The sequence below is a fragment of the Haemorhous mexicanus genome, chromosome 2, assembly GCF_027477595.1.
Source record: "Haemorhous mexicanus isolate bHaeMex1 chromosome 2, bHaeMex1.pri, whole genome shotgun sequence".
NCBI classification, from domain to species: domain Eukaryota; kingdom Metazoa; phylum Chordata; class Aves; order Passeriformes; family Fringillidae; genus Haemorhous; species Haemorhous mexicanus.
This window is the reverse complement of record NC_082342.1, coordinates 120,161,651-120,179,200: the sequence shown is the minus strand read 5'-3', so window position 1 is coordinate 120,179,200 and position 17,550 is coordinate 120,161,651. Positions and strand designations below refer to the sequence as shown.

The 17,550-nt window shown below is 45.5% G+C and overlaps 2 protein-coding genes across 5 annotated transcripts in view; one reads left to right on the top strand and one right to left on the bottom strand.

Moving 5' to 3' along the window:
• Positions 1-5,150, top strand: part of SIM2 (SIM bHLH transcription factor 2) — a 69,499-nt gene extending 64,349 nt beyond the window's left edge. Inside the window, exon 11 of the mRNA XM_059840146.1 lies at positions 827-5,150. Within this exon, the coding sequence (XP_059696129.1) occupies positions 827-1,533 (707 nt within the window). The 3' untranslated portion in view covers positions 1,534-5,150. The remainder of the gene's footprint in view (positions 1-826) is intronic.
• A 62-nt stretch (positions 5,151-5,212) lies between these two features.
• The window catches only part of HLCS (holocarboxylase synthetase), a 142,841-nt gene continuing 130,503 nt past the window's right edge, over positions 5,213-17,550 (bottom strand). For 3 of the 4 annotated variants that reach the window (XM_059840142.1, XM_059840143.1, XM_059840144.1), the window contains 3 exons: positions 16,194-16,308; positions 12,738-12,951; positions 5,213-9,030 (listed from right to left, as the gene is read on the bottom strand). In XM_059840142.1, the coding sequence (XP_059696125.1) occupies positions 8,862-9,030; positions 12,738-12,951; positions 16,194-16,308 (498 nt within the window). In that variant the 3' untranslated portion in view covers positions 5,213-8,861. Of the gene's footprint in view, positions 9,031-12,737; positions 12,952-16,193; positions 16,309-17,550 lie in introns of those variants that run through there. The other variant, XM_059840145.1, reaches the window with a different exon arrangement.

The window sequence follows — 17,550 nt, the reverse complement described above, 5'->3', positions numbered from 1 at the left end:
AGGTCAGTTGCCATGCAGAAACTGAGGAGAAAAAAGACTGCTCAATATATTTTAGAGGAAAAGCTGGATTAGACATCCTAGACTCACACTGTTGAAAAAACGAAGTATCTGGCTTCTAATTCTCTAAAAATACCCAATTTTTTCTCCCCCATTCAATGTTATCACCCTCATTTTTATCATTATCTACCTTTATTACATGGGAATGTCTTAAAAGCAGAGATCCAGCATGGCTGCAGAGGTGTTTGTGTTGCTTTTCCAGAGGTGTTTTTAATATCTGATGTCAGCTTTCCAAAGAGGAAAAGCAAAGCCTTTAATGTGACCCACTCTGGGTATCACAAGGAGATTTTATTAATTAGATAATGACATGTCACCTTCTAATATCTGATCCAGATATTAAGTGTACCCCAAATAAATATCATGAATTAACAAAATAACCAGAATCAACAGAATTCTGCAGAATGAGAAGACCCTTGAGATCACTGAGTCCACCCTCTGAGCTGGATGTTCTTCTTGCAAGGAGTGTCCAACGCATTCCCACAATGACAGGGAGAATAAATTCTGTTTATTTCTGGTTATTATTCCATGATTAAAACAATTCCACTGTTTTAATCATGGAATCACTGATAGGTACCTACGTTATCCAGCTTTTAGATAAATCTCTGAGAGGAGCTCGCTTCGGGGGAAAGTTTTTGGTTCCAGGTTGTAGCTCCCAACATTTCTTTGGTTTAATTGAACTGTGATAAGTTCAGATAAGCTCATGCCAGTGAGGTGTAATTACTGCAAAGGCTCGTTGTCAGTAATGAAGGCGTTTTCCTTCCCCTGGCAGTGCCACTGTCCAACAGGAGGTACAACCAGGACGCTCTGCCCGAGCCCTTCCCGAGCTGCACGGCGCCCGTGCCAGGCCGCTACAAAGAGGAGCTCTACGACTCTTCCCTCATGAAACACAACAAAGCAGAGCCCAGGATCCAGCCCCACGCCCACCTCATCAAAGAGGAGAACAAGCTGGCTTTCACCAGAGACCTGCCAGAAAAAACAGCCATCAACGAGGGCTCCTTCCCCAGCTCCCTGCTGCCCAAATCCGAGTGCTGCCAGGCCAAGCCCGTGGGACAGCTGAGCCACCTGCTGCCCGTGCCCTCGGTCTACGAGCAGAGCAGGAGGATTTGTGTCAAAGAGCCCAAATTTGGGCACATCAGCCACCACCCAGGCAGCCTGGAGGAGCTGGACGAGAGGATGAGCACCAAGCTGGACCACGAGGCCGAGGGCGAGCGGCTGATGGAGGTGAGGCCCTCGGGCCAGGTCCCCTTCGTGCTCCTCAACTACCACCACGTGCTGGCCAAGCATGGAGCCTTCCAGACCTCCCCCTGCACGGCCACGGGACACGCGGGGGAAAATTATTCCTACAGCTCTGAGGAAGTCAACGCGTTCCTCTACAAAAACCAAAGCCCCTCCTCGGCTTCTTCTCCAGAAACCCACAAGGAATCTGCACTCCCCCACTACATTGGGACCTCTGTCATCATTGCCAACGGCAGGTGACGGCAGCACGGGAGGGTTCTGTGTTTCATTAAGAAGCCAAACTGTAATGGTTTGCTGAAAAAAAAAGAAAAGAAAAAAAAAAAAAGCATGAGGAAACACAGTGACATTTCCTGAGCAAAGCTGGAGGGCAGTGAGGGACAAAGCAGTGAGTTCCAGGAGTCCCAGGAAAATCCCCTCCATCCCCTGCCGTGCTTCCGTGTCCCAGACACAGCTCTGGTGCCAGGGAGAAGCCAAGTTCCAGATCTTATTTTTGTTATTTTATAGTGTGCAGCAGAAGGAAACGAGAGCTGTTATATGCAGAGGTTTATATGAAGAACTTTTTTTTTTTTCCTTGACCCCTCCTTAAAATAAACTCAAGATTTTTTTTTTTTAATCATTATCATAAAATATGCATTCTAGTTTAGGGTTTTTTTGACAAATTGTGTGAAACCTCGCACCAACTCTCCACCCAACCCCCTGACACATGGACTTTGTTGAGAGAGTGGTGATTTTGAACAACCACAACACAGCTGTCCTACCCAAACAGGGGAAAAAAAGCTTATTTATTAATTACCAAAAAGTTTTAAAACGAAATAAATCAACCCCACATTTGATTTATTTAACACAGATTTCAGTGCTCTGAGATTGTTGCCACCACCATTTATCTTGACAAGGGACAATATGACAAATTAATAGGTACAAAGATAGGAATTACAGGGTTACAGGTCTTGTCATGGCAAATTGGGACAAATTATGGGGCAGGAACTAATTCCCCACAAACAAGAAAAGGAAACTCCTAAATCCTGTGTTGCCCTGAGTATTCTGGGGGAAGCCTGTGCAGATTTTCAACCCAGCCAGTCACAAATACATCTTAATAACAGCACCAGAAATGTTTTCTTTATAGTCAAGAGAATAATGAACATTTCTGCCTTATTTTGAACTTACCAGTAGAATTGTGAGCTTTGAAAATTCCAGCTCTTAACACGCTGAACTTCCTCCAGCATAAATCCCGTTGTCAGCACAAAGGTAGGGCTGGAATTCCCTGCCTGGAGCACTTCACAAATCCCAAACAGCACATTTGAAACACTCACATTTGGCCCAGCCAGCCAGGAAGAGATTTTCACCCCTTTATTTTTAATTCTTTGCAGAGGATGGATCTGTGTGAGTTTCACTGACAGCACTCAGCCCACGGTGGTTTTCAGCCATTTCCCCAAACATTGGGAGTGGATAAAACATCAAGAGGCTCCCTAAACAATAAATGTGGCTCTAGATCTCACTCAGCTCCATTTCTTACCCCAGTTCAAGCTTAATTCAGAATTTTTCAAACTTTCTCTCATCAGACTCCAAAGAGAACTTCGCTGAAAAACCTTGAGCACCCTGGGATGGTGGAAGGTTCCCTGGATGAGCTTTGAGCTTCCTTCCAACCCAAACCATCCCATAATTCTTTGAAGAAAATTCTTCCCTGGTTTGTGTCAGATGGAAAAATCACTTGCTCATGGATTGCACCTTGTCAGAAAAATCCTAATGCAATACTCAGCCCTTAAAATTCCATGTTCTCCATGATTTCTATGCAGCAATAATTCATCCCAGAATGGTCTGGGTTGGGAGGGACCTTAAAGCTCATCCAGCAGATCCAAGCCCCCGAAAGGGGCAGGGAATTTTCCATTAAAATACACAAATAAAGTTATTTCCTTCTGTACATGAATATTTATTGGCATGAGTACAAAAAATAGTTTAAGAGCAAAGGCTGGACAACAGTTTTCAGTATTTTTTTCATTGCTTCCCATTAAAGGTTCACAGAGAAACCTTTATTATCAAATTAATATTCACTCGAAAATGAACTTGAACTGAACACTCTCAGTTGTTGTTTTCATTTGCACAAAAAATACATTTTGTGCTAAACAGAACAAAAAAGGCCAAATCAGTGATTCCAAAAAAAAACCCCAAACAGAACCAAACCAGCACAGTCACTCCCTGTGTAACCTCAGTCTGTTCAACGCTGGAGAAGCTGGCAAGGCTCCAGAGGAGCTGTAAATGTGGATTATGATCATGCTGACCCCATAAATCAGGAAATGTGGATTATGATCATGCTGACCCCATAAATCCAAGGCAGGAGACACCAGTTGCTTTCCCAGTTGGTTCAGAGCCCTCCCAGCCCCTGCTCCCCACAAACGACCCCAACTCCTGAAAAGATAATTATGGGTTCATTGGGTTCAATTAAATTAAACCCACGCCCCACAGAGGAGCCACTGGCATGGCTGGCATCATTAAAAAGAAACCTGATGCCCAACCTCTCCTACTGCACGTTCTCCCTCATTAGAGGCACTGCTGAATTTGGGTGTTCCTGCAAATCCTGCTCGCTATAAAAACACAAAAATTGGGCTTTTGCTCGAGAAAAACACCGCTGATATTTTTCAGCTCGATGTTTTTCCACCTTGTTATTCCCACTTCCAGGCTTTATTCCAGCAGCCTGAGCAGAGGAGGTGTTCCATCACTCTCCCCCAGGTGTTTTAGGGGAGGTGATGCCCAGGCACAGGAAATTTCCCTGCGAGGCAATAATGAACCAATTAAGAACTCACAGCTGATAATGCAGGGGAAGGTGCAGAAAAGATGGCAAAAGCAAATGTGGGAAGGATTTTTTTTTTCTTTCCTGCCACTCTCCAAGATTTAAACAGCAATTCCATGTTCCCATCTGGGAGTAAATTACACTGGGAGAAAAACAGGATTTTTTGGTCAGTTAAATTACAGATGTTCTCAGCAAAATCGTAGTGCTCTGCCATCACAGTGGCAATGTTTGAATAATGAAAAGTGGTTTTAATAATGAAAAATGTTTTTAATAATGAAAAAAAAATGATGGCACTGAAGGGGAATGTGAATTGAAATATATTATGAAAAATAACCTCATTCTCTTTAGTATTTCAGCCACACCTTTGTTGTGAGACTTCACAAGATTTGAACTCTTGGGAGGGTTCAGACCTGGCAAGAAAACCATGGAAAATGGGAGAAAGAGAGTGAAAGAGGGAATATTTTACCAAAATCATAGAAAATTTGGGTTGGGAGGGACTTTAAAGATCTCATTCCAGCCCCCTGCCAGTCAGGGAATCTTCCACCAGGCCCAGGTGAAGCTGGAAAAGTCAATCCCACAGTGAGGTCTCCAAGGTTTGGAAGCAGTGCAATGGAAACAAAACAAGGTGAAAAAGGCCCAGGTCTGTCCCCAGCTCTCTGTGCCCTGGGATTTGAAAAAGGTAATTTCAGGAAATTCAGCACAACAGGTGCAAAATTGGGGAATTCATCACTGGAGGTGCCAATGAATGGGAAATCTGCCAGAATTTCTCCAGACATCTCAAGACAGGACATAAATTCTTTTTTTTTTTTTTTCCAGTCACACTTCAGAAATGCCACAGAGGAAATGTTGTTATTCCAGTTCTTTCCTGAGGTTAGATTTTGCTTTTTTTTTTTTTAATATGATGCAGATAAAAGCTATTTGGCAAGTGTAGGTGAAGAAGCACGCAACCCAACCAACCTATTCAAGCTCAGAATTATATATGTATTCCCTAAAAATGTAAAGCATTTTTGCTTATTTATTATGTAAAACAAAACTGTTAAAATGTTAATAAAATCCTGTAGCCAAAGGAAAACTGAGTTGAATTTCTCTTTTTTTTTTAAAATACAAAACAAAGTATTTCACAAAGGACAATGGTGCATATTTGAAAATTTATTTCAACTGTGACACTTTCTATAATTGACAATCAATGCACTATAAAACACACAGAGAGTTTTTAAAATTCATTGTGTTTTTGCCACGTTGCATTTTAAATGAAGACACTTGGAAAATGCAAATAACACAGAATCACTAATGAGAAACTCAACACTTGACAATTCTTCCCTGCAGTTCTTTTTTTCTCCATCATTTTTTGACCTCTGCCCTTTGCTGGGCCCAGATTTAATTTCTTTGGTGTCTGATCAAGGCAGTGCATCCCCACCACCACTTAGCCATGCAAATGTTTTTTATCCAACCAGTTACCCCCAGGAACCAGCACAAATCTTTCCCATGACAGATATTTCGATTGTAGCTGCAAAAAGTAATTTTTTTTTTCAGGCTGCTGATGCAGCTGAATCAGAGAAAGCAAAGAAATGAATTTTTGCACGGTGAAGCAGCAGCAGCATACAGAATTAAATGCTTTAATATTATTTCCAGGTAATAGCCCTTGATTTGTTGGATGTATTAAAATAAAAAAAAAAGCTCTGAAGTCTTATAAAAGCTTTACTAGAAGCAGGATGTGCTGCCTGGACTCTGAAATGTGAAGTACATTATTACTTTTTCAAACCTTTGGAAGCAGCTTTGTTGCTGACTGGGCACGACCCACCCTGGACTCACACACGTGCCAACACACCCAGAAGTTTTCCTATCAATAAACAACCCCCACAAACGTTTTCACGATGAGAAATGTTCTACCAGAGCCCAGCAGGGAAAAAAAAAATTAAAAAAAAAATAGAAATAGGGACATGGTAATAAATGGGGTTTTTGAAAGCACTTCATCAAGAAAATAGTTTAAGATATGACCTCAGCCTCACAATGGAAGAGGTGTTTTACTAATCCAGACAGCTGAACGAAATGAAACATTTTCAGAGCATTATTCCTGGGCCTGGAGCTGGCTGGGTCTCCCCAGCCCCACACCCAGGGACAGCCCACACCACATTTGTCTGTCACACCCGGAGAACAGGGAGAACAAGGGCTTTCCTGCAAAAATCTTGGGGCTTTTTGGGCAGAGGAAGAGTCAGACTCTACCTGAGAGTCAGGGACTCCTCCAGGGACTCATCCACCAGGACTTCATCCAGCTGCTCTCTGCCCCGTGAGAATTGTCCTTGTCCTTGGTTCTTCCCGAGGGAAAGCAGCAAATCCCTCACTCAAATAATCCAGGAGACACCAGGAGAGGCCACTGGAAAGGCCAAGGGGCTCCCACAGCAGCCCCTGTGCTCTGGCACACCCAGGGCTGGGCAGCTCTCCCCTGTGGCAAGGAAATTCCACTCCAAGTTTCTTCCCAATGCAGAAATTTTGGGAATAACCTGACAACTCCCAGTGAGAACAGAACCAGCTCATCACTAAAGCAGCTACAGAAGGACAGACAGCAACCAGGAAATGTTGCAGCTCTTCAAAAATGCTAAAAAAAATCCCTCTGCTGCTGCTCAGCCACTGAAGCTTCACAAACTCATTCTGCCCTTCCAAAATTCCATGGTTTATCCTTTTCCCCATCTTTTTTTGTCCCCAGTGAAGGGAGAAGGAAGTTTTTCAAGGAAGCCACTCAAGCTCCAGCCTGAGGCACTTCCCAGTCTGTGTGGAACATGAACAAACCCCAAAGGCAAATCCTAAAGGCAATCCCTACAGGCAAATCCTAAAGCTGAGACAGTCTGAGCTACAAATTCTGGCTTAAGGTGAAGTTTTGTAAAACTCTGTGGTTGGAAAAGCAGCACCAGAGCTCTGCTTTGCTGCAGTTTGCTCGTGAAGGAAAAGGCAGAAAATAACTGAGGATGCAGCAGGAAGATGTGAGTGTGCATGTGCACACCCATTTTTTATAATCTATATATAAATACACGGTTTCTTCTTTTTATTGAAGCTTTATTAAGCCAGACTGGAGCCTCAGTTGATTACAACATGCATTAATATTGAATTCTGATATCAAAGGCAGCTGCCAAACCTTCTCAGCCCAAAGCAGTTTTGAAAGCATCTGCTGGGGAAAAGCCAAACTTGGTGCCTCGTTTTAATTATGGCAATTAAGAGCTGTGTGTGTGCAGTTCTAGGAGATGCTGGTGTGCAGCCTCATGTGATTTGGATCAAGGGGGAAATAAAAAAAACCCAGCAGGGTTTGGACAATCAGGACAAATCTTCTGTGAGATGAAGCATAAAATCCTAAATTTACCAGGGACAATTTAATTTCTACTCTTGCTGCCAAGCCACCTAAACCCTAATATGTGAGGATTGGTCAAAATTACCATTAGAGACGAGTTTCCTTGTTTTAAGACTTCTTGGCTTTGGAGCTGAAATGATCTAAAATGTTTGGATTGTTTATGAGGTGAACTTTACCCTAAAAACCCAGTTCTGGCTAGAAGACAGTAGTTTCCTTTCTGGAAACCAATCTGGCTGATCCACCACGAGAAAAGGAAATGAAGGTGGCCACATCACACCTGGGACAAGCCTGGCTGGCCCAGAATTGCTTGGGGAGCTGTGCTGGCCAAGTCTCCTTGGGAGGAAACCCCACCAAGCTCCCACGTGGCTGCTCCAGGAGAATTCCCGGGCTGCTCCCCCCACCTGGAAATGTGCAGGCAGCCCCAAAAATGAGCTGCTTCCAGGTCAGCAGGTGCTAAAGCTCTTGGTTTTAGTGCTTAGCAGCAAAACCAGGCACTGGCCTGGGGAAAGGGGTGACAAAAGGGCTGTGGAAGAGATTTTGGGCATGGGGGAATGGTGTGATTTCTCTTTCTCACCGGAACAGTTGTTTGCAGAAGGGAATTTGATTTATTTCCTTTATTTATTCACTTCATTGAGATAATGATAAAATTACCACTAAATTCTAAATTAATTACAGGTTCCATCCCCTGAGATGGGATTCTACAAAAACCTGGGTGTGACACTGCTCCAGTGGGTTTTTCTTCCTGAAACCCCTTGGAAAACCACGATTTAAAGGACAGGTGAGATGATTTACTCAGATCCAAGTGACTGAGGAGAGCAGAGTGCAAACCACTTGGATAACCAAGCACAGCTCCTAAGGGCTGATGGAATACTCTCCCAAAAACTCAAGGCAGCCATTAGGAGTTGCAGACCTGAGATCAAAGCACAGGTTGGTAAATTATTGTAGAGGTCTACACAGAGAAGAACCAAATCAGGATCTTCACTCAGACCTGGAATTAAGCACAGTGGTGATCCCAGCAATTCAGGAATATGTGATGTGTTCCAGCTGGTTTTAGTGCAGACAACATAGAAAAACAGGATTTAGTTAAAAAAAAAAAAAGTAAAAAAGTAAATATTGTCCTGCACTGTGCTAAATCACACAGAAACTAAAAAAAAAGGAAATGCTGAGCCACTTCAGTCTCTCCAGTACGGGGTGTAAAAGAGGAGAAAGTTCTGCTCACCACAAATACTCCTTGCAAAGAGCAGATCCTTACAAAGAATGGCAACAGAGGTGTATTTTAGAGTTAATGAAAAGAACAAAGGCCTCCAGCTGTGAGACCACCACCTCTTCTCAGCTGCTGGCGTTACCCACGGCAAACACAAAGCAGAAAATCAGAAGGGAAAATCAAACTTTCCTTTACCCTTCACAGGCTGAGGCTGAGGCACCAGTCCCAGGGAGCTCCTGTCAGTGCTTGGGGACGATGAGGTTCCTCAGCATGTCGAAGGAGTTGCCATCAGGGTGCACGGACTCCACGCCCTCGCCCTCCTGGTGCACCTGGAGGTATCCGTAGTCATCGATGCCCACGATCCAGGCCACGGGGCCGTCCTCGCTGCGCAGCCGCACCTGCTGCCTGCTGGAACACAGAACCTGTCAGCACCTGGCCCGCCCGGGGGTGCAGGGTGGGGCTGGGGGGTTCTGTCCTGGGAATCTGTCACAGACGTGTTTTATGGAAGATCCTTTGGCTAGGATTTTTCTCCTGAGAAGCTGAGAGGGGATTGTAAATCAACGGCGACTCTGATGAAGGGGAGAGAGAACGATGCACCTGACTCCATCATCAGAAGGTTCATGAATTCCTTTATTACACTGTACTATGTACATTCCATCTAACTGAATCTGCCAGGCACTCACTCTTGCTCACAGGGGCACAGCACTGCACTCATCTCTGATTCTCTCGGGACTGTCCCGTGACAGTTTCACACACACCCTTCTTGGCCCTGACAGGCCAAGGGAACAAAACAACTTCACTCTGGGTAAACAATCTCCAAATTGCATTCTGCTTTAGCACAACACAGGCACAGCGAGATAAGAACTGTGTTTTCTTTCTTCTCTGCTTGTCTCACAGCTCCTCTCTGTTCAGAGGGCATGTGAATACCACTAGAGGCCTCAGAAATGAAATGTAACCAATAATTATCTGCTGCTGTGCAATGCAACAGGTGCATCTGTGATTGGTCTCATGTGGTTGTTTTTAATTAGTGGCCAATCACAGTCCAGCTGTCTCGGACTCTCTGAGAGTCACGAGCTTTTGTTATCATTCCTTTCTTTTCTATTCCTTGCTAGCCTTCTGATGAAATCCTTTCTTCTATTCTTTAGTATAGTTTTAATATTTAATTTTCTTTTAATATAATATATATCATAAAATAATAAATCAGCCTTCTGAAACATGGAGTCAAGGCTCTCATCTCTTCCCTCATCCTGGGACCCCTGTGAACACCACCACAGGAATCCATAAAATCAGAGGGTTGGGGAAAGCTGCAAAAGGCAGCCTCAGAGACAGCAGAGCTGAGGTTAGAGCTAAGCAGTAGTGTGGTGGTGTTCACAGGGGTCCCAGGACGAGGGAGGAGATGAGAGCCTTGACTCCATGTTTCAGAAGGCTGATTTATTATTTTATGATATATATTATATTAAAAGAAAATTATATAATAAAACTATACTAAAAGAATAGAAGAAAGGATTTCATCAGAAGGCTTGAAAGGAAAGGAATGATAATAAAATCTTGTGACTGACCAGAGAGTCTGAGACAGCTGGACTGTGATTGGCCATTAATTAAAAACAACCCCAAGCCACCAATCACAGATGCACCTGTTGCATTCCACAGCAGCAGATAATTATAGGTTACATTTCATTTCTGAGGCCTCTCAGCTTCTCAGGAGAGAAATCCTAAGGAAAGGATTTTTCAGAAAATATGTCTGTGACACAGTAGCCATGAGATTGGTCAGGAGGAAAATGATGTAAAAAGTAGAAAAGCAAGGACAACTAGAACAATGGTCTGTGTATTAAGGCTTGGCCAGAATAACTCCCTAAGATATAGAAAAGTTTATCTAGCGAGATATCTGAAGTTTTAGCTGAATACTGGAGCTCTGTGCATTGTGTTGAAGGCTCACCAGCAGGTGTTGTGTTTGAAATAAGCCAGCATTGTTTAACCAAAGGGCGTGTGCTGACAGTGCTTGGATGGAACCACTGTCAGTGAGCTTTGGCTTGGTGTGATTGGTCAGAAAACTGATAAAGTGAGTTGGAACACTGAGCTCTGGCTCTGCTGCCTGAGATGTGAGCTGATGGCATCTTCCCATTTCATAACCATGGAATGAGGCTGATGCTGGAAAATAACCCAGCTCAAGGCACGTTCCCAGCAGTCCTGTCCTGTTTGTGATTTGTACAGCCAGAGATATTCTATCTCCATCAGTCAGAGCTGGGGCAGTTCTCTGCTGCTCATGGGGCAGTTTGTTCTTTATCTCTCCCACAGCCCATCCTCCCTCCAGGAGATCTCTGCTGTCCATGGCCACTGAGTGACCCTGCAGGGCTGATCAAATTCCACCATCCCATGGGAGATGCCCCGCCCAGGGGAGGAGCCAAGCATTCCTACCTGGATCCAATCTGAGCTGGGAACAGCCCAGCAGCCTTTGCCCACTGCATTCCCAGAGGAGCAGCTTTCTGCTGCCCTGCATTCCCAGAGGGAGAGCAGGCCCATCTCCAGCAGCCCTGGAGCTGCAGAGGAAAACTCCCCCCTTGGGCAGGATCCCTGCTCCAGCAGAGCCACAGCTGGCACTGCAGGAGGACTGAGCCCCCCTGGGATGGGACTGTGCCACCACCCTGAGCCCCCCTGGGATGGGACTGTGCCACCACCCTGAGTCCCCCTGGGATGGGACTGTGCCACCACCCTGAGTCCCCCTGGGATGGGACTGTGCCACCACCCTGAGCCCCCTGGGATGGGACTGTGCCACCACCCTGACACACAGGGGGCAGGGCCTGGTCTGACTCTGGCAGTGCTGGTTTGTATCACTGCATTTCTCTTTACTTTTATTTTTTCCGTAATAAAGAGCTGTTATTCCTACTCCCATATCTTTACCTGAGAGCCCCTTAATTTCAAAATTCTAATAATTCAGAGGGAGGGGGTCTGCATTTTCCATTTCAAGGGAGGCTCCTGCCTTCCTTAGCAGATACCTGGCTTTTCAAACCAAGACAGCAACTCATGGACACTGAGCAACTAAAACTGATGCCTTAGGATTTCAGCTTTTCTGATTTTCCAATCCTGTACTGCCTTAGTGCATAACTCTAAACTCCTTATAAAGTGTCACTTATTGTCTCCACATTTTGGTGAGACAAAACAATCGCTCTGGGCCTGAGATCCAAGCACATCCTACAGCCTCAGGCCCTGAAAATGCAAACAAAAGTGAATTGGGATTGAGCAAACTGGGGGTAAATGACTTCATTACCTGAGGCTGTCAGTGGAGGATTAACCCCTGATATGTGAATGGACCAAGGTGATAATTGTGTGAAACACTGGTGAGCATTGTCCAGCTTGGGCGAGGCCTCTGGGAGGCTGCTGAGTGCCCAAGGTGTGTCTGTGGAGGCCTTTCATAAATACCTGCTCTTACTGTCTTAGTCTTGTCTAGCCTCTGTTCTAGGGAGCCTCTCCAAGGCATCAAAATCCCCTCAGAGGACTCATCAGAATCATTAAAAGGATCATGGAATGGGTTAGGTTGGAAAGGACTTTGAAGATCATCCTGCTCCAGCCCTGACACCTCCCACTGTGCCAGGCTGCTCCCAGCCCCAGTGTCCAACCTGGCCTTGGGCACTGCCAGGGATCCAGGGGCAGCCAGGGCTCCTCTGTGCCAGGGCTGCAGCACCCTCCCAGGAAAGGCTTCACCCTACAACAGGATATTTCATTTCCCACCTCACTGGTCCTTCACACAGAATGACTTTCAGCAGCATTTTCTACCCGTTTTAATTTCCTTTTGTGGAATGGACAGAGTTGGAGTTAATCCAAACAATCTCTTGTTTTTTTCCTCCCAAAAGTACAGCAGCTTCATCCATCTCAACCCAAATCATTCCAAATTGCCTTTGTTTGGAGATGATACCTGAAAAATACCTGGAAGCATTCTCTAACTCGAGCTAGTCCCTGATTTATTATCTGCTGCTTTAATTCTCCCTTAAATATGTGCATCCTGCTTGGGAGTGTATTTTAAATTATTCACTCATATTAAAGGGAATTTTGTGGAAAAAGACAGAACACCCATGAGTTCTTCCACCAAATTTATGAAAAGAAAGTTTGAGAATTCTTACCTGTGTATCCAATACTTGTAGTACTGGGGAAGAACTCCATTGGGCCCCTTCTCCTGGAAGACCTCGATGAGCCTCTCCAGCACAGTCACAGTCCTTGCAATGAGACAGTCTGCACTCAGAGGCTCCAGCTCTGTCCCCTCTTCCCTGTTAAACTTTGCAATGAGGTCATTGATGCAGATGGTGGGGTTGCTGTTATTCACATTAAACCCAAAGCCTGCAGAAGACAAAGAGAAGGACACAATCAAAGGGGCAAACTCTTTGTCACCACCACAGCCAGCACTGAATTCCCTGCTCCCTACCATCATCCCTCAGGATGGCTCCCAGAGCTGGCTTCATCCAGCCTCTCACACCTTTGGATCTTCTTTCTCCTGAAATTACAATTCTCAGCTCAGATTTTGCTCCTTGCCCCCAGAATGCCTCCTCAGAGTTAGAGAGGCAAATCCAACACACCCCATCCCAGCAGTGAGGGCTGGGAGAGGATAAACTGCACCTTGGTTCCAAAGCCATCCATGTGAGCCATTCCTGGACTCCCTGGAAGGTGCTCAGCCCACTCAGAGAACAACTGATCCCAGCCTAAGATGGAGTTTTATCTCCCAGTCCAAAACCCAGCTCAGAGACCTTTCTGCTTCCTGCAGTGAGCTGAGTGCCCTTTCCAAACCCCAGACTTCTCACTCAGCTGATAAGCCTCGTTTGGCTTGCTCAGGAAAGCCCAGCAGATTTGATTTTAACTTTGTAAGACTCCAGTTTGCCTGATCTATCTCACCACAGCATATCCTTTAGAAGCCTCAAGCCTCTCGCTGAGATTTCTCCAGCTGGAATTCCCAAATTCTGAGTTGGCAGAATGCCTCCCTTGTTTAAATATGGCTCTTGGGGCCTTTTCTGCAGCCTGCTGAAACAGGCTAACAGGGATGTAAAGAACTATATTGTATTACCTGTTTATTTTTTTCTCCTAATAATTTGATTTTTTTTTTCTTTCCTCAGACATTTGGGATAAAACTCCCTGTCTGTCAGTCAGGTTTGGGCACGATGCAGCTCCATCTGTAAGGAGGTGCAGATGTCTTGATTTGTAAATTTGCTGTTAATAATTCATCATTTGTGTTAACTCTGAGAAGGATCCCTTCAGTGGAAAGGAGTTTTGGATTTTTAACCAGTCAGGGAATGCACACAAACAAGGCACAGTGGTCCCAACACACCAGTCCTGTGGAAATGAGCTGAAATGGGTTACTGGAAAGAGATAAAGGAAAACAAACTGGAAAATGCAATGAGCTGTGCCAGCAAATCCCAACTCAGCCATCTGCACTCCAGTGGGAGGGAACAGAGACACACTGAGGGGGTCATAGGGCCTTGGGGCCCATCAGGATCACTGCTCAGCAATCCAAAAGGTGGGACACAGCCGCCACCCTGGAACAAGGAGCTCAGCTGAAGCCCCAACCCCTGGGAACGAACACGGCAAATGGGAAAAGGCAGCCAGGAAATTGAAACACCACGAGGTGCTCAGGGCTCTGGGGGCACCTGTGCAGGGTCCACGGGAGAGGAGAGGACTCAGCAGTGCCCCTGCAGTGCTGATGTGGCTGATGGATGTTCCAGTGGTGGATCCATGAGGACCTGGACGTGCCTGAGCAGAGGCAGAGCAGTGTCTGCTGGTCACGCTCGCTGGCTGCCCCCTGCATTCCACTGGTGCTTGGCTCCTCTGCCTGCTCCGAGTCTGGCCCTCACATTAATGGGGAGTATTCTTCTCAGAACTCCTCCTCCAGTAGTCCCAACACCGTAAAGTTCTTCCATTTTAAATTTCAGATTGGAAAAATAAGGTTTTTTTGGTTGGGTTTTTTTTTTCCCCAACCTGTGTTTAAAAGTCTCGGTGTGAAGCGTTGTCACCTGCAGGGTCTGGGCAGTGGAAATGCAGGTTTGGCTTTGATCTTATTCTCCTGAGCTCCTCCTTGGAGTAGTGAAGCCACAGAGATGATCCTTGATTTCCATCATTATCCTCATTTTTGGCAGATTCTTAGGAATGCCATGGAAAGAGTGAGATCAGTGCCTGGAGGTGGCACTGAGTGCTCTGGCTGGGGACAAGGTGGGCACAGCTGGGACTCCATGGGCTGGGAGGGCTTTTCCAGCCTCAGGGATCCTGGGATTCTGGCTAGGAAAGGATCCTTTGGAAATGGGGTGATGGATCTGACACACCTTTCCTGTTGGGGGAGCTGAATCCCATCACTCCCACCAATCCAAAAACTTCAGTGTCATGAGGCCCCTCTAGGACTCCCAGTGGAATGATGGAAAAGATCCTTGGATTCATATGGAGGAAGGAAGTCTCAACCTGAAAAGCTCCCAGGTGAAAACAGACTGATGAAAATGGGCATTTATCTGTACCTCAGACCTTCCAGATGGGAATCAGAGAGAATGGATACAAAGTCTCCATTTGAATGGGAATATTTTGATGTTTAGGATAGGAATGGAAAGGTCCAAACCAAATAGGCGAAGTGCTTAAGAGATACTTGATACAATGAACTATTTTTGGATGTATTCCTGCTTTTCTTGTGTTAACCAGGCTGTAGGAAAACATGGAAGTTGTAAATGGCTGAAGGGGCACAGAGAGATTTCTTAAGTTTCTGTGCAATTTCCATTCTGTTCGAGTCGATTATTAACAAAATGAAGGCATAAAATTGAAGAGAAAATGTCTTGTCTGGGCATGTTTCACAGAAGGAGGTGACTTCTTCAACTCTTTTCTACCTTGCCCCTCTAAATCACAGAAATTTGACAGAAACAACATCATGACCAGCCCACCTTTGCAGGATATTTTCTTGTGCTATATTCAAATAGCAAATATCATATTTTTCTTTACCATTTTAGACTTGCTAAGGAACTTTCTTTCAATTTCTTAGACACAGCAGAGACAATTACTTTTGGAACCAGAATCTGGCAGGTTTCTGAGCAGATCTGGGATGCTCAGGGGAAAAACTTCCTTATCACAGGGCAGGATGATTATCAGACTAGAGATGATAAAAACATCTCAATAATTAAAAAATTAAAAAGCATTACTCTGCGTACATAGCTCTTCTTTTGATTTAAAAGGCATGTTCTTCATTTAACTATTTGTCATGTTCCAAAAATTCCACAAATTGGGAAAAAAGGATGGAGTTTTCAGTGTATTCCACTGGTTTTGCAATAAATCAAGGAGGACAATTTCCCTCTCCATGTAATGCTCTTCCTTTGAACTCTCCTGCACCAATCCAGATGCTTGCATTTCTGTTTTACTTGTCAAGCATATGGAATTATTAAGAGGAATGAAAACATTTACTTTTTGTGCTTCCTCTGGATTTCATGTTGTGCTTTATTTCCTTTTGCCTGCTGTCATTATTTGTTCTCGTCGTTGCCATTTTTACTGATACAGACACTGATAACAAAATCCTCCAGAAAAAAGAAAAGCACAGCCAAAAAAGCTTCAAAATAGACATTTACCAATGAGAATATGAAATGTTGTTTCAAGGAGTGTTGAGTTTACCAGAACTCCACCAATCTTCATCAGATCACTGTAGTAAATATCGTTTGGCCACTTAACTCGCAGCTCAATGTCCTGAAGAAACAAAAGCAGACATTTACAGACACTGATGGCTCACTCACCACTCCACAGTCTGTAGAGGATCATGGAATGCTTTGGGTTGGAAGGGACCTCAAAGGCCACCCAGTGCCACCCCTGCCATGGCAGGGACACCTCCCACTGTGCCAGGCTGACCAGGGCAGATCTGCTGAACCTGAGGGGACATCAGCCCTTGGCAGGGGGGCAAAACAGAGTTAAAGGTTTAGAATCAATTCTGTTACAGCAAGAAAATTTTTAAAATTATCAAAAACTCACTGCTTGAATTTCCCCTTTGGGCTCAAGTCCTGCAAGGCTTTTCCCTATGTCCATGTCACACCAACTGCAGCAGCCACCAACAATGGGATGATCTACAGAGGGATGGGATCATGGGATGGGTTGGAAGGGATCTGAAAGATCATCCCACCCCTGCCATGGCAGGGACACCTCCCACTGTGCCAGGCTGCTCCAGCCCCAGGGTCCAACCTGGCCTTGGGCACTGCCAGGGATCCAGGGGCAGCCCCAGCTGCTCTGGGAATTCCATCCCAGGGAACAATTCCTCATTGCCAAGATCCCACCCAGCCCTGCCCTCTGGCACTGGGAGCCATTCCCTGGGTGCTGTCCCTGCATCCCCTGGGAATTGTCTCTCTCCAGCTTTCCTGGGGCTCCTCCAGGCCCTGCAAGGCCACCCTGAGCTCAGTCCAAAGCTTCTCCTGTGCAGGTGAGCAATGCCAGCTGTGCCAGCCTTTCCTCCCAGCAGAGCTGCTCCAGCCCTCTGCTCATCCTGGAGCCTCCTCTGGGCTCTCTGCAGCAGCTCCAGCTCCTCCAGGGCTGGGCCAGGGCTGGGGCAGCTCTGCAGGTGGGAAATCACCTGAGCAGTGCAAAGGAGAATTTTCTCTTTTTGCCACACCCAAAGTGGATTCTCTCAGTGAGAATCTACTGAAGTGCTCCACAAATGCTACAGAAAATGGAACCCTGCCTGAGGAGCCCTGCAGGAATTGATACCTCAGGTTTGAGTTTTTCTATTTTTCACATTCTGTGCTGCTTTAGTGTGTGGGTCTGGGCTTCATATTATGGGATGGTGAGCTCTGTGCACAGAGCAGGGAGACAAAACAATTCCTGCTCCAGCTGGGCACCAAGGACAAATGAGCCAAATCTCAGGCCAGGAGCACAAACCCCGTGGGCTGGAGAGAGAAAAACAAGCAGGGTGGGAGTGCCTGGGCTAAAGCTGGGCTGGGACAA